The 15184-nt window shown below is 42.8% G+C and overlaps 1 protein-coding gene across 1 annotated transcript in view; it reads left to right on the top strand.

Moving 5' to 3' along the window:
• Window positions 1-10813, top strand: part of HAPSTR1 (HUWE1 associated protein modifying stress responses) — a 28646-nt gene extending 17833 nt beyond the window's left edge. Inside the window, exon 4 of the mRNA XM_003354616.5 lies at window positions 7693-10813. Coding sequence (XP_003354664.3) covers window positions 7693-7937 — 245 coding nt within the window. The 3' untranslated portion in view covers window positions 7938-10813. The remainder of the gene's footprint in view (window positions 1-7692) is intronic.
• The last annotated feature ends 4371 nt before the right edge of the window (window positions 10814-15184 follow it).

Here is a 15184-nt window from a genome sequence, read left to right as displayed (position 1 = left end):
TGGGGGCAGAGAACATTTAAAGACTTGAGGCCTGTAGAGCCCAGGTGACTCCAGTGTGGAAAGAGAGAGAATGGAGGAATAGTGGGTGTATCTTAGTGCTGCAAAAGTCAGCTCTTCAAAGCCCAACAGCTGGGCTTGGAGTGGGGCTTGAGGGTGATGCCCCATTGGAGCAGTTCTTTCAGTGTTTACTTGCCATGTCAGCATCCTGATGAGGAAGGTCTCATTTACAACTCATGCTTCCCTGGATTATTACCATTTCATTGATGAAGAAAGGCTTATTTGGCTAAAGGAGAGCCAGATGAGTAAGTGGTAGGGTGGATATTCCAGATCTGTCTGGCTCCCAAATGTACCATCCTTTATTTGTACATTTGGGGTTTCTTTTGTCTCCCTTACTAGGGCTGAGCTGTGGTGTGGCAAGGTCTCTATGCTTATTTTTCTTCCCTCAAGACATCAGAATATACAGGAATTTGGTATTTCTTCCAGGGGTTCTTCCCCACAAGTGAATCTGGATAAGCAGGCTTGAAGATGAACGGCTCATGACCTATATTTCTGGTTCATTTTAATAGGAAGAGTGTTTAGGTTTTGTACATAGGCTGCATTCCCAATGTGACCTTGGGCAAGACCTAGGTAGTCTTCTGTGTGAAAGGGGTGTGTTTTGTTTATAAAGTGAACACAAAGTGTATCACCTTATAAACAAAGTACTCGCCCTTCCGCAACACTCTGTCAGTGTTCTTTGCCTTGAGAGGAGGATGATGTCTGTGTAGTTCTAGGTCCTCTGAGCGCCCTCTTTGCCTCTGGATGGTGTCACTGCAGAAGTAGAGCTGGAGCTCCCTAGGCCTTTGAGGACACTTTTCCTCCTCCCTTTTCAGTAAGGGTGGACTTTTAAATTGCAGATGTCATTCCAGAGGAAGCTTAGTGTTAACTACCTACTTATATTACTTGATAAGATCTTGAGCTTGCTTCATGTTGGTATAAACTGGTGAAGTTAGTGATGTTCTCTCTTTCCACTGGGTGGAGAGATTCTGAGTAGACTTGCCCAAGCTGGTGCTGTGGTCTAGAAAGCCTCAGACTGAAATCTGGTTTTCTCATTCTATTTGTCATCATTGGGATGAGGTGAAAAGGGTCCAGAGTTAGAATGGGGCACGTTTGTGTTCATGGAGGGGGGGAAGATCGAGGCCTGGGTGGGAGAGAGAGCTGGGTGCCAAGTCAGACTCCACTCATTTGCTAACTTTATAAAGTTAGCAAATCATCTCATAGGTGGTCTTTGTAAGTTTTAGGCTCTGTTCCAGACTGTTTCATAACAATCGGAGACACTTGGTGTTAGTCCCAGAAGTCGTTTTGATGGCATTCTTGACTGAAGACCAGAGAACTAAAACCCCCCTGGGCCTGGTTGACTCTCTGTAAAGTTTATTAGTTCACTCGGGGTGTGATGTCAGTAACTGGTGGGAATCATTGCTGTCCTTGGCTTTTGGCTTTAAGATAACCACCTTGCTCAAATTCACGTTCCTTTTATGTCTGTTGACAGTGGGCTACTGAAAGTACTACAGGCAGATGCAGGCATTCTAGCTTCTAATGGTCTATTAGAGAATTTCCTGCCCAAAAAGGAAATTTTTAAACAAAAGGAAAGGTTTTTTGTTTTGTTTTTAAGAAAAGCACTTTGTGTATTAAAAGGTAGTTCTTTAAGTGAGGGTAGAAGTCTGAAACCTTTCTGGTTTGAAAACCCGTGTGTGTGTGTGTGTGTGTGTGTGTGTGTGTGTGTGTAGAGGGGGTCTTGTGTTGTGATTTCTGCAATTAAAATCCTTCCGTGGAAGGTGTGGTCATGTAAAAATGAAAGTGTATATTGTCATGCTGTAGCCTTTCCTGTTGCTCAACATTGACTGAACACAGTAAACGCCAAGCATTCTCATTCTGTTTATTAGAGGCTAGTGATGGGGCAGGTGATAAAAAGATGAATCAAATACTCTCAAGCATTTCTAGCCTAGTCTTAGTTTGAAGCACGTAATCCCAGGCGGTCAGACTGAGGCACAGTGCCGTTGCCCTCTATGTCGGGCTTCTCTTTTTTCTTGTTCTAACAAAGTCTCTGGTGTATATGATGATCCTTAGTCTCTTAAGTCATTGGCAAAATTCTTGGATCTAGAGAGACTTGGGTGTAGGGCCTTCTTAGAAAAACACAATCATTTGAAATTGTATTCAGGGGTATAAGGTCGGCTAGGAGGAATTTTTACCTGGAAAAAAATGTAAGGCAGATTCCTATTTTGTCATTCTCTCAGTGCATAAAATGGTTACACTTCTTTCCCCTATTTGGAAAACTGATTTTAGGCAGCATGGACCAATAGGATTTTTTTGTTCCTTTGAGCACAAGTTTTGTAGCTTTTGTTATTTTGACAGAACATTCTTTGGCCTGTGTGTTCTAGAGGTGTAACCAGGTTTTGGTAAGAACAGATCTTTTGATAAAATTTCCTAGACAGTTGAGATCTGTACATTTAAGAAGAAATTCGAGTGTTTATGCTTGGTTCTCTGTTTTTACCACTCTTCATTCTTTCTGTTGATAAAGCTACGTAGATTGAAACGAACTTTGACAGCTAACACAGATACTTTAAAGTATTTCTAAACTGATGGTATAGTATGAAAGTTTTCTGTTGCAGAGAACTAATTAGAACTGACCTGTGGGAGGTTTATATCCAACCACCTTTCAGAACGCCTTTTTCTTTCGCCCACACTCCTAGCACAATGTGTGGAACACAGTAGATTCTTAATAAATGCTTGTTGAATGTTGTAGCCTGCATCTTCCTGAAATAACACAACTGTCAATAGTTATTTAACATTAAAATGTTTTAAAAACTTCTTTGGAAATTAAGATGTAAGAGATTAATGCACCAAAGCAATCTCATCTCTTAATTGCTTTAAAATCGGTTGTTTTAAGTCATCTTCTTTAATTGAAATTCTTCCGAAGGCTGGAATTTTATACCTTTTTTCAGACCAGCCTCTGAGAATAAGAACAATTAAGGCAATTAAGATAGCATTAAAATTTTTGATGAAAAGTTGGCATTTTCCGTGTATTAAGATTAGATATTAGCTACTGAAGTTTCTGGGGGGTAGAACTTCACTAAAGCTTCCAGCATTAATGATACAAAACTGTTCCGAATTTGCAAGTTGTGTTGGACATTTTTTTCATTGAGGTGAAAAAGGAGTCCATGTAGCCATGCCTCAGCCAGTTGACTCACCTAGTACTTCCTTAACAATCCATTGGTAGTTGTGAGGCACTTTAACATTTACTTTTTTCCCACTAGTTTTGTGATTCATAAATACTGATTTCTTGGAAAATCTAAAAATTTCCAAAAAGTAAAAAATTCAGTATCTTGTTTTCCCACTCTACAGAGATAACTGCAGTTAATGTTTGGTGCATTTTCTTCCAGTCTTTTTTTTCAATGTATAAATATTAAAATTATTTCATAGTTGAGATCATACTGCATATATGGTACTGTATCTTGCTTTTTTCATTTTAACGTCGTGAGCATTTTTTCCATGGCATTAAAACTGTCTTTGAAAAATTGAAAGCATTTTGGGCTGTCAGCATAACTGAAAATGTTTTCTTGGTGTGACTCATGTATCTTTGTAATTGGTTTGATTTAGTGTGCTTTACTTCAATAAAAATTCAGTATTACAATTTACAGATTGGGGTGGGGAGTGGTATCTACTTCAAATTACCCAAATCTTCCTAGTAGAATTCACTTTTCCATGATTGAACTCCTCCCCAGGTGCCTTTAAAACATGACATTTACATACAGTGTGTTTGCTTGCTCAAAACCCCGGAACACAACTTTGTGCAAAGGGAGTGTTGTCCACTTGAATAGTGCAATTCATTTCAAATGAGAGAATGCTAGTTCTTCTTAGGGCTCCCAGTCAGGATGTCAATCACTTTGTCCAAGTTGGGGGGATTTCACATCCCCTTTCCGCCGGAGCTGAGAGGGCTGGTGGCGCAGACCTGCAGAGGGTCCTGGACCTGTGCTGAGTGGATCCAAGTAAACAGGCTGTCTTCTGTCCTCCAGGGAGCAGGTGCTGAAGGGGGCTGAGGGGTCAGCAGAGAGGGTAGAGGCAGCCTCCAGGCCTCATCCTGGGCTGTGGGATGGAGGAAGGGAGTTGGCCGGGCTCTGCATTTGCTCTTTCTGTGCCTCTGTGACCTAACTATGTGCTGGTAAACTGGAATGACATGTAATTAATTTTGAAAACAGGATTTTCTTATGATCCTAAGCATGACCTTGGTATGAAAATAATAGTTATGTGCTATTTTTAACATTTTGCCGTGTAACCTAGATTCCTATAACCTGGACTGTAACTTTGTTTTAGGTCCTGTGGGAGCTTTCTTTTCAGAGTATGATGAAATCATCCTAATCTCCCCCTTCCTGCACTAATCATTTAAAATGAATGCAGAAACTTTAAAACTGATAAGTTTATCTTGTATTAAGCAATTGAGACCTTTTCTGTCTAATCATACTACTTGTTCTACTGCTTTTGTCAACTGATATTCCCATAGCCCTTTTGAAAAAGTGTGTTCTTTGGTAGAAATTAAGTTGTATGCCCTTGGGCTATACAACTTAGTTTTTAGTTCTGAAGCATGTTTAGATTCTCTGTACTTGTATAGGCCTGATTGTTCATGTGGTTTAGCTAAGGTTTCCTAAAGCATCTTCTGGTAGCTGTCATTGGTTTATAAAATAAAATTTGGGTTGTTTAAAATATATATTTTTTGGTTGTTAATCTTAATTTTTTTTTTTTTTTGAACTGCTTTTTGGGGAAGATTAGATAGTTAAACTTTGAAAAGAGTTTTCACTGCTGAGAGTAGATAATAAATAGGTAATGTCGCACATTGCCATTTTGCTTTAGCTGTCAAACTAAGCCCAGAGCCATACACCCACAGAAAAAGGATTTGTTTTCTGGAAGTTACTGGGGAGTTTTCAAAATGATGTTTGACCTCTTTTTCTTGGAGAACAGCAGTTGAAACATTGCTTGCCATGCCTCTTCCCTTCTGATGGAGTGTTTCATAAGCCTTAGGTGTGGTTCCTACATTAACAGGAGGGGCATTGGGATGGGATTTGCTGAGTTCCTTTTTTTTTTTTAAGTTTCTAATGATGAAGGGGATCCTGAGTTTAATTACGAAGTAGCCCAGTTTATTGCTGAGGACCCCTGCATTGCAGTGTAAACTACATTAGGACCTCCTGAATTAAGAAACAGGTTTTGAGTACGCAGACACCTTTCAGTGGTATTATGTATGTTACAGTCTGCAAGGTGAGAAAAGAAGGCACAGCTCTGCCCTCAAGGAGTTAAGGGTTTTGGTGAAGAACTCAAAACCCCAGCAACTTGAGAATAATGGATTTTTAACTTCATGACAAAGATTTAAGTGAAGAGAGCCGCCTGGGTGTATTTCCTGGCATTGGAGAGGTTGATGAATACACAGGAACAGCTTTGGATTTCAGTGGCTTTCCAAGTGAAGGGCAGGACCTTGGAGGCATATGTTATGTGCCAGGCGCTGTGTTAAGTTCACGAGATTGAGACAAGACCTTGTCTATAGGAAGAGATGCGTGATAGTGCTGTGCTGTGTGAAATCAGCCGTGACCTTTCTTTGCCTCTTTTACTTTGAATAAACTTGTGTGGGCAGAAGAAGCAGCATGGTTCCTCTGGGAAGATGTTAAATTTGAGAGGTTCAGCAGGCAGTTAGAAGTAGGAGAAATGTCTGCTCCGGTGGCACGGATGTGGAAAATGATGCGTATGGGTAAGCTAAGGGGTCACGGCTTTCACCTGGGTGACAGCAGCCTGTTGGGTGGAAAAGAAGCCTGCAAAGGCCAATGAGGAAGGAGCTGGCAGGTTGGAGAAAGGAAGGAGCGGAGAGTTTCAAGTAGGGAAGAGGAGCCAGCAGGAAACTAAAAAGGAGAGGCAGGAGAACCAGGAGAGATGCTGCAGAGGGGAGGAGGTGCTAGAACTAGGGCCTCAGGCAGTGAGGGCAGATCATTTGAAACTGGCAGTGCACAACTCAGTCTTAGGGTGGCAGGGATGAGGCCTCAGAGGCAGGCTGACCCTAGGTCCTGGGGCTACTTGCATGCTGAAATAATTTAGACTTAAACAAGGGTTAGTAGAACGGGAGTAGGAATTTAGATTTTGCTTGAGTCCTGGTTCTTGCTTACTGGCTTTGTGACCTTGGGCGGCTTCCTTAACCTTTTAACCTTGGCTTTTCATCTGCAAAATGGAGATAATAGAGATGTCACAGGGTTATTTTGAAAGTACTTAATGCAGTACCCGACAGAGGAACTGCTCTGATATTAGCGTTTTTATTTATTTTAATTGAGGCATTTAGCCTTGGAAAGGTTTAGAGCTAAAGAAGGGTGGTGTCTGATTTCCTCTGGTCACCAGCGGAGGGGAGGGCGCCTCCTTCTACAGAGAGAAAAGTGAGGGGACTAACGGTTCCTAGAGTAGGGAGTTGAGAGCAGTTTCCAAAGGGCAGTGTGGTTGAGGCCATGGGTTTTGGAATGTTCACAGAGGATTTGTAGAGTGAGAACAGTGTCAAAGGGAATTGGGTAACTTTGGTAGGAAGCAGAGAATCTTTTTCCACTTAATGTTCAAATTTAAGTTACATTTACAGAGTAAATTAGAATGGTCTCCTATGAAAACAACCTCTAAGCTTGCTTTGAGATACAAGTCCTGTTCCTTGGAGACATTGATTATACTAAATCATATCAGATTAATTGGGCAGTGACAAAATTCCTAAGTGAGGCTGGGGTGGTGTAAGAGGGCGATTCATATGAAGGAAAATCCACAGGCATTGATGTCAGGTTATTAAATTCAGGGCTATAGTTTGTTTCCTGGCCTCACTCATGCCTTTCACAGGTTTCTCCGGAACGTTGGGAAGCAGAATGTACGTTCGCCTCCTGTAACTTTTCAGGGGTCTAAGTGGATGAGTGTCCAACCATGAATGCTGGGTGTATTTTGGATTTAGTAACTCTTCACCTTGAGAGCAAGGCAGCAGGATTTTTTGTACCACTCTTGCTCTCCCTGCTGCTGAAGCATCAGATGATCGTGAGTTAGGCTGCCTCTAAGGGATATCTACGAGGTACAGTCCAGACCTTGGGGTCATCCTACAGCCTGATTTGCCCTGGGATCATTTTTAATAGTGACCCCTTTTCAGGCTCAGGAGGGTGCTGTTTGGGATGCTAAGTTCTAAAGGTCACCATATCTGTAGGGATGTTAGAACAAGCCCATTCAGGTCTGGAAACGACGGCTTGCTCCTCGTCATGCACGCACGCACAGCAGAGGGATGTGTCGGAATGGTGACTTTGGGTAACCAATATATTCTGTGTAAAGCAAGCACCTCCCGCCCTCAGCTCTAAGTTACATACAGTAAGTGCCTAGTAGAGCAGACTGCAGAGGTTCATGACGGCAACGGTGCCTGCCACATAATAAGCTTCCAATCATTGGTCGTTACCCATGTCGTACATATCGGTAGTGTTCCCAATAAAACATCTGCTACGTCAAAGCCAGATGATTCATTCTTCGAGGAAAAAAATGCTCCCCGGTGACCCCCCCCCCCCGCCAGGAAAATAGGCAGACATCCTTTGACGCTATGGCGACATTGAAAGTAGAGTGGGTTGCTTTCAAGAGGGTCAAATAATCGAGCAACTCTAAAACCTTTTTTCTTCTTCCTAGGTCTTAGTGGTGCAATGGCTAGTATAAGCGTGCGTTCGAGTACCCCAGGCTCTCCTACACATGTAAGCAGTGGATCGAATGCTAGTCGAAGGAGAAATGGACTCCATGATGTCGATTTGAACACTTTCATATCAGAAGAAATGGCACTCCACTTGGACAATGGTGGAACTAGAAAGCGTACCTCAGCCCAGTGTGGCGATGTCATTACAGACTCACCAACCCATAAACGCAACAGAATGATCTAAACTGCAGACATTTTCACACCCACCATGCTGCTTGAAAGCCACTTGATCCTCAACATATACTATTATTGCAAAGGAAACATGAGGCCATCTTCCCTTGTTCACTGTTTAAGACACGTGAATTCTATAGTGGTTGCCATAAAAGGAAGTCCTAGGTATTGACAGTAGATGCCTCTTGTAACTATGGCTTTCTTAAAACTATAATCCTAGCAGAGGACATCAGATATCGTGTAGTCGTTAGCAAGATCATCATAGGCAAACATATATCCGTTTCAAGGCTAAAAGTGACCTTAACTGTATTTATTCTCAAAGGGAAAGGAAATATCAGATGTTTATTTGGTTATAGAATGCTTTTTTTGGGGGGGGGAGCGTCCATTTCCTGCTGTGTTGAGTATTTTTGCTTCAACAGTATTGCCAGGTTCCTAAAATTTGTCTAAAAGACACGATTTGGCTTCCTCGTCAAATCTTCAGGCTTCCATTTCTGCAGCAAATCTTCAGGCTTCCATTTCTGCAGCAGCGCTGTACCATGCACCTGGTTCCTCTACAGTGACAGTGTGCAATTTCTAATTATTGGACTGTGCCCTATTTTTAGTTTTCAAAGCAGTTTCTAATTCTGGTGAATGTGTGATGTCAAAGAGGTGCTATATGATGGTCATGCAGTTAATGCTTACTATTGAATCAATACACAGAACTTGATTGGATTCACTCTGTGCGTGCTAGTGCTCTAAAAGTAGCCATATTATTAAATTGCCCCCAGATTAACCCCGTAGGCTTAAAATACTCATTTTTTTAAGACAAGTACTGCTTCCCATTGCAGGGTCCTCTCCTTATGATAAATGCACCCGTGTAGACTGCATTCAAGGTTACCTGAAGTAGAGAGGTCATGAACTTTGAGAATGGGCTTCCTTTTTGGTTCAGTATTAGTGAGAGGGAGATGGATGGTGGGAGGGTAGGTATTAGAGTCTTTCATACCCTGTTTTACATTTTTCACGAATGTTCTACTTGATGCAGTTTCCATTGGAATGGGTGGAAGGTCCCGGTCTTTTTTATTTGCTAATAATGTGATCACAACTGAACTAGCAAAACCCACCTTTCCAGTCCCTCTCCTATAAAGTACAGTTTGGAATCTCATTCTGGAAAAGATGGAATCGCATGGAGGTTCTCTAGATGTTAGGTAGAGACTAAATAAAAGTTCTCAGTAGAGTCCTCTTTTGAGTAATTATAAGACCTCTTGTAGCTACAATGTTTTAGAGCATGTTTCATCTTCATTTTTAATGTCTTGAACTGAATGGTAGTCTTTTTTAGATGAAGAACTGATGTCAGCCTGCCAGGTACTGTAATTTATTCTATCATATTATTTTATATATATATCTATATATCTATATATCAAGTAGGACAGTGAAAATGTTTCCTTGCAAATTTGTAGACCAGTATCAGTTACTTCCTGTTTTTATCCTTAAATGACCATTGCAAATCAGTGTAAGGGTTTTTCCAGTAATGACAGCACTTTCTTCAACCATTTAATAATCTTTCTGTGAAGAAACTTTGCTAAGTTAACCATAATATTCGTTGACCAGGTGGGATGTGAATGGAATATTAGAAACCTGTGAACTGAAGTTCTGTGTTCACCATTGACACAGCCCTTATTTCAGAAGTCATAGTCCATATACTAAAAGTAGGAATGACAGTGAGGCATTTATAAATTTTTGCAAAAGTGGGTCATTTTTTTTTTCTTTTTCGTTTGAATATGATAGCAGGAAGAATTATAGCAGTCTGTCATTTTACCTGAAATGGGCAAGCCTGTGTATTATGAGTACTTTCAAGCTTCCCTTTGGAATATACCAAGAAAGGCATTTGGTGTTATCTTTGTTTTTCTATCGTTGTAAATTTAGATTTTGGAATTGGGTTTGGTGGTGTGAAGCATTGCTCACAAGCGGCCAGAACTCCTCTTCCTGAAGGATTTTTGAGAATGAGGAATACATATTTAATCTCCCCTTTATGCCTTGGTTCTAGTTCCTCTTTCCAAGTTAAATAACAAAAAAAAATTTTTTTTGGTGGTTGTTTTAGTTGGTGCTCTGAAGCTTAATCTTCGTACCTTTTACTCTCGATTGTCAAATTTTGATAAAACGTGCCATTTTCTTTGGTAAGAAAAAGCAGGTCTTCACGTCTGCCAGAACACAATTTATATACCTTATTGGCTCCATTAAACTTTTTAAAAACGTTAGCATTTGTTACTTTTTTTTGCATTGCATTTAATTCTAAATGCTCTTTCCCCCTCCAGTTGAAACTCATTCCCCCCATCTCTGTCTCTTTGCTCTCATGTGCCACCTGAGCACAAAATAAGCTGAGACCTAGGAGAAGAAAGGGAAATGATTTCTCCTAGGAAAACTTAGTTCTGACTGCTAGATTTTTGCGGCCTTTCTTTGTGCCATTGTAGATGCAAAACAAATCATGGAAGATTGCATACTTGTGTGGTACTTTTTTAATAACTCTCCCTCCCCGCCCCCAATCTTTTGAGAACAGTGTAGGCTGAATGGTAAAACATAACAATTTACTCTGGGGGAACAGAACCTCTTTTCATCTCAAGCTAGATTCTCTTGATTCTTTTAGACATCATAGCTCGCAAGTTCTGTTCCTGTCACCCTAACTTGGCATGAGTGGGTTGAGTTAATCCTTTAATACTGCAGTGTTCTGAGCATGGCTGAAGCATTAAAAACTTAAGTATATAATGTTTAGTATTTTATAGAGCAAAATTAATGGAAAGCATTTGGCTGAATCTAAAGACCTGCAGTCAAATTCTTCAATGTGGTTTACCCAACTGGAGTAGTGGTACACACCTTAAATCATTCAATGAATAAATAATTTAAAAAACCAAAAAACTATGGGGCTTGTCTGCAGTTTTGTTTTGGTCATCACATCTGAGTAACTTTGACATAATCAAATGAAGTTCAGCCTTAAAAATAATAATTAGCTTGAATATTTTCCCCAAGAGCTGTTGGAACTCATTAAACTCGAGTCACTGTGGCTTAGGGCCTTAAGGTTGCTGCTGCAGAGCAGTGAAAGGTTGGGCCAGCTTCCTGAATAGGAAGGGATTGGGGGTGGCCAAGGTCCGACCAGTGAAGATGCTAAGAGATGATTTGTAAATGGCCTTTAGTTGGGGATACAGGCAGCAGAGCTGATTTCAGAACATCCTTATGAGTGAATCATTAAGATTTTGGCATGACCACCTGGATTTTTGAAAGGTGTACTGACTGTTAGCAGATGAATCTCAGTGCATTTTACTTCATAGAGCTTGTTCCAACCTGCCATTTCATCCACTAGATCGATGACTTAGGTGTCTAGTTACTAGGTTGGGAATCCTTCAGAGATAGATTCTGAACTCTGCTGTGAAAGGTTCTACTAGAAGAGACATTTGTTTAAAGTTAAAAGAAACTGAAGATTTATGTTGAGTTAAATTTGGGAGATGATTCTGCTCTGATTTTTTTTAGGACCTGCTCCCTCTTTGACAGCTGCTGCAACTTTAATCAGTTCAGATGACTGTACCTCGGAAGCCTAGCTTCCAAACTCCACACTGGAATGTTTGTGGGGACAGTGTTTTAGCTGTCGACTCCGTGTGTTGTACTGATGCAGTTGACTGAGTTTAACTTTCTGTTACAGGACTTGCATGGTCTTTGTCACGTTAGCCTGTGACACAGAAGGGTTTTTGAGAGTCCAACACAAATTTCGTGGCCCTTGGCAAAACTGAGACATTTCACTGATGCTGTTCCAAATTTCTTTTCTTTTTTTATGGCCGCACCCACAGTGTGTAGACGTTCCTGGGCCAGGGGTTGAATCCTAGCTGCAGCTGCGAACTGTGCCATAACAGCGGCAACACTGGATACTCAACCTTAATCTACTGTGCTGGGCTGGGAACGAACCTGCGCTGCCACAGAGACAACGCTGGATCCTTAACCTGCTGTGCCATAGCGGGAACTCTGCTACTCCAAATTTCTTAGTCCCTAATTTTGCTTGTATTGAGTTAATGCTTCAAAATTTGAAATTGCCAAAATCCAGCCACACATCAGCTTATAGTATGTGCACATCTTTCTACATCAGAACATAGACATGATGGTGACATTTTAGGACTGAATAGGATTCTGTTGTGTCTGAGCCTTTATGGGGTTCCAGTTTTCTATAGTTTGTAACAGTGAACAGTCTAGGGTTGGGTTTTTTTTTTTTTTTTTTTTTTAGGTTTCCCTAGGATAAATTTCTGCAGGGGAAATGGCTGGTTCAAAGGAATTCACATATTTAAAATATTGAACGGTCCTATCAAAGTAGGAGGATCAGTTAATAGTTGCATCACCATGGTGATGAGAGTGACTTTTCTCCCTACATCTTAGCCGGTGTTGCGTATCTACTACTAGTGGACAGAAAAGATCTTACAGTGTTCACTTACCTTCTGCCCCCTTGTATGAAAGAAGAATCTTTGCTTGAAATTATGTGGATTTGAATGCTGACTTCACCATTTACTAGGTATGAGAACCTGGGTAAGTTTCTCTCTCTGGGTTCTGTTTCATCATCTCTGAAATAGAAAAAAAAAAAAGAACAATGCGAAGTTTAGTGCCTTGAATTCTGTGAGTAGACTTACGTCTACTGTTTGAATCTGCTTCTCATCAGAGGAGTCCTTAAGTCTGGAATATCAACGCTAAATAATTCTGATAGCTTTTTCTTTTTTTAAATGTGCCATTGAAGAGATTAACACTCATGCATTTTTGTGAAGAAAATTAAAATGTCAGACATTTCACCTTAAAGACCCTTTCAACTTGTCCTCTTTCACCCCTCCCCAAAGGTAAAAACTGAAACGTTTTGGAGCGTAACCTTCCCAACACTTTGCTTAGTCCTTTGTGGATGTAACCACTAAGCTGTGCTGCTGGTTGACTGACAGGTGGCTGCGTGAGAGTTCAGTGTTTTATGAGACCGTAACATGGAAGCCCCGGTCTTGCAAACGGATCGAGGGCCGGTATCAAGCACTTGGTGAAGCTTGTAGTCTGAGAAATGATCAGTTTTTAGGACAAAAGCTTGTCCACAGGTGGGTGAGATGTTGTTTTCCAGAGTGAAGCCAGCGCCTACCGGTGATGCCACAGGACAGCAAGTACAGGGGATCATCCTTAATGCTGGAATTGGGGGAGCCAGGCCCCCCGAACCCGAGGGCAGGCGACGCTGGGCCGACGTGTTTGCTCTGCATTTGGTTGCGGCACAGCCGTACATGGTAGCTGTGCTGGTCCTTTGCTGCAGGTCTGCTGGATGTGCGCTCTGAGCGGCCTGAAGTCCCATCATTCGTGGGACCGCCTTTGAGAGCTCTAGGAATCCTGGGCTCCATCCAGCTGCAACAACTAGCATGCTCAGCAGGCTGAAAACGGTTAAGCAGCCTGACGGAGAAGAAGGAAGGGTTTGGGGATGCTGGGGGCAGCTTTCCACTCCTGGTTTCCCTGGGCCGATTCAGCCCCTGGGCGCCCCGTGGACTAATAGTCCGGAGATCTTTCTCCATAAATCTACCAAGGTATGTGCTATTGTACCGTCGAGACTTGAGGAAGACATTAAGGCCCACCATTGGTCGGTCTTAGGGGTGATGGTGGTGCTGGGCTGAAATTCCTGGGGGAGTGGGGGACGCTTTCCAAACCATGGAGAAGGCTGTTTATACTCTTTTCACCCATTTCTTCTACTTTGGGTGTCATGGCCACAAAGTGAATTTCAAGGTGTATCTAGAAATTTGTAACTACCACGCAGTTACAGTTGGGGGCTTCTTAGGTTAACAGAACTGCGTTTGCTTACACAATTATATTCGGTACACGAAGGCTTGTCTCTTGCCCATCTGTCTCTGTTTCTCAAGTGTTTCGGACTGTGACTGACAATAAGAAATGCCTTTCCCATCAAGACCTAGTGTGGACACATACACACAGACCCACACACCACTGCAACAACTTGTAGAAAGTTCTTAGCTCTCCGAGGGTGGTGCACTCCACTTTTCGGTTTCTTGCCATTTCTCTGAACAGGATGCTATGTGAACTACTGCGTGCTTTCCCATCCAGTTTGAGTGCCCAGCTCTGGACGTCAGCACCAGGCACAAAGGGTAGGAAAGCTGGACATTTCTTGAATGAGTAGGTGTAAAGTAGCTTGCAGTTTTCTAGGTTTTCATGAAAAGTCTTCACTCTTTTTTTTGTGAGCCTTCACAGTCTTCCAAGAACCAGCTGGTTAAGAGCAGGACTTGGTGAGTGAGGTGAGCCCTCCCTCAGGTCCGGGAAGAGGTGAAGATGCCTTGGACGACAGCTGGCACGTGGTAAGCACACACAGGAGCCCAGAAATAGTAACCGCCATCGTCCCTCTGGATAAAATCCCCATTTTGGGGCGTGAGCAGGATCTCTTCTGGGTTCTACACTCGCCTCCAGCAAAGTCCTTTCCTTATGTTCACTCTTCCCCCCCAGTTCCATGGTCCTCGCCCTGCTTGCACATAGTAGAATCAGCCGTGGTCAAGTGTACCCCAGACCAACTAGCTGGGGCCTCCTTGGGGGTGGCACCTAGGCAGCAGCATTTTTCAAACTTCTGCAGTCAGAACCATTGTCTGAGGACCTCTGGTTCATTCAGCCAAGAGTGCAGAGGGGAATGTGGCCTGGCCCTTTCTGGATTGTTGACTGGGCAGGTGGCCAGTGGCACTGGGCTTCTCAGGGCCAGCCCTGAGGCTGAGGGCAGCTGTCAGAGGACTCCACCCCTCCCCTCCCCTTGGCTGCCTGCCCAGCCACCTTCAGTCCCTCAGGCTTTGAGGAAGTCTGGACACCACCAGTCTGTTCCTCTGGGGAGGCTGTCTTACTGGGCTTGGCGGAAGGAAGTTTATACTCACAAGGTCCCAGGGCGCTGGGAATCCTGGCCCACCAGGAGTGACCAAGCAGCTGTGTCCCGGGAGGTGGCTCTCCTGCACCTGGCAGGGCTGTGTCACCTTGGGAGAGGTTTAAAAATACAGGTTCCTGGAGTTCTCGATGTGGCTCAGTGGTTAGTGAATCCGACTAGGCACCATAAGGTTGAAGGTTCAATTCTTGGCCTTGCTTAGTGGGTTAAGGATCCGGTGTTGCCATGAGCTGTGGTGTGGGGTCGCAGACACAGCTCGGATCCCGAGTTGCTGTGGCTGTGGTGTAGGCCAGCAGCTACAGCTCTGAGTGGACCCCTAGCCTGGGAACCTCCATATGCCGCGGGAAGCAGCCCTAGAAAAGACACACACA

The sequence above is a fragment of the Sus scrofa genome, chromosome 3 (assembly GCF_054392235.1).
Source record: "Sus scrofa isolate SSC_HxYL_T2T_F1_AM1 chromosome 3, Sscrofa_HxYL_maternal_Yorkshire_Landrace_v2.0, whole genome shotgun sequence".
Lineage (NCBI taxonomy): Eukaryota > Metazoa > Chordata > Mammalia > Artiodactyla > Suidae > Sus > Sus scrofa.
The sequence above is the reverse complement of the archived record's forward strand: the minus strand, read 5'-3'. Positions and strand labels throughout refer to the sequence as shown.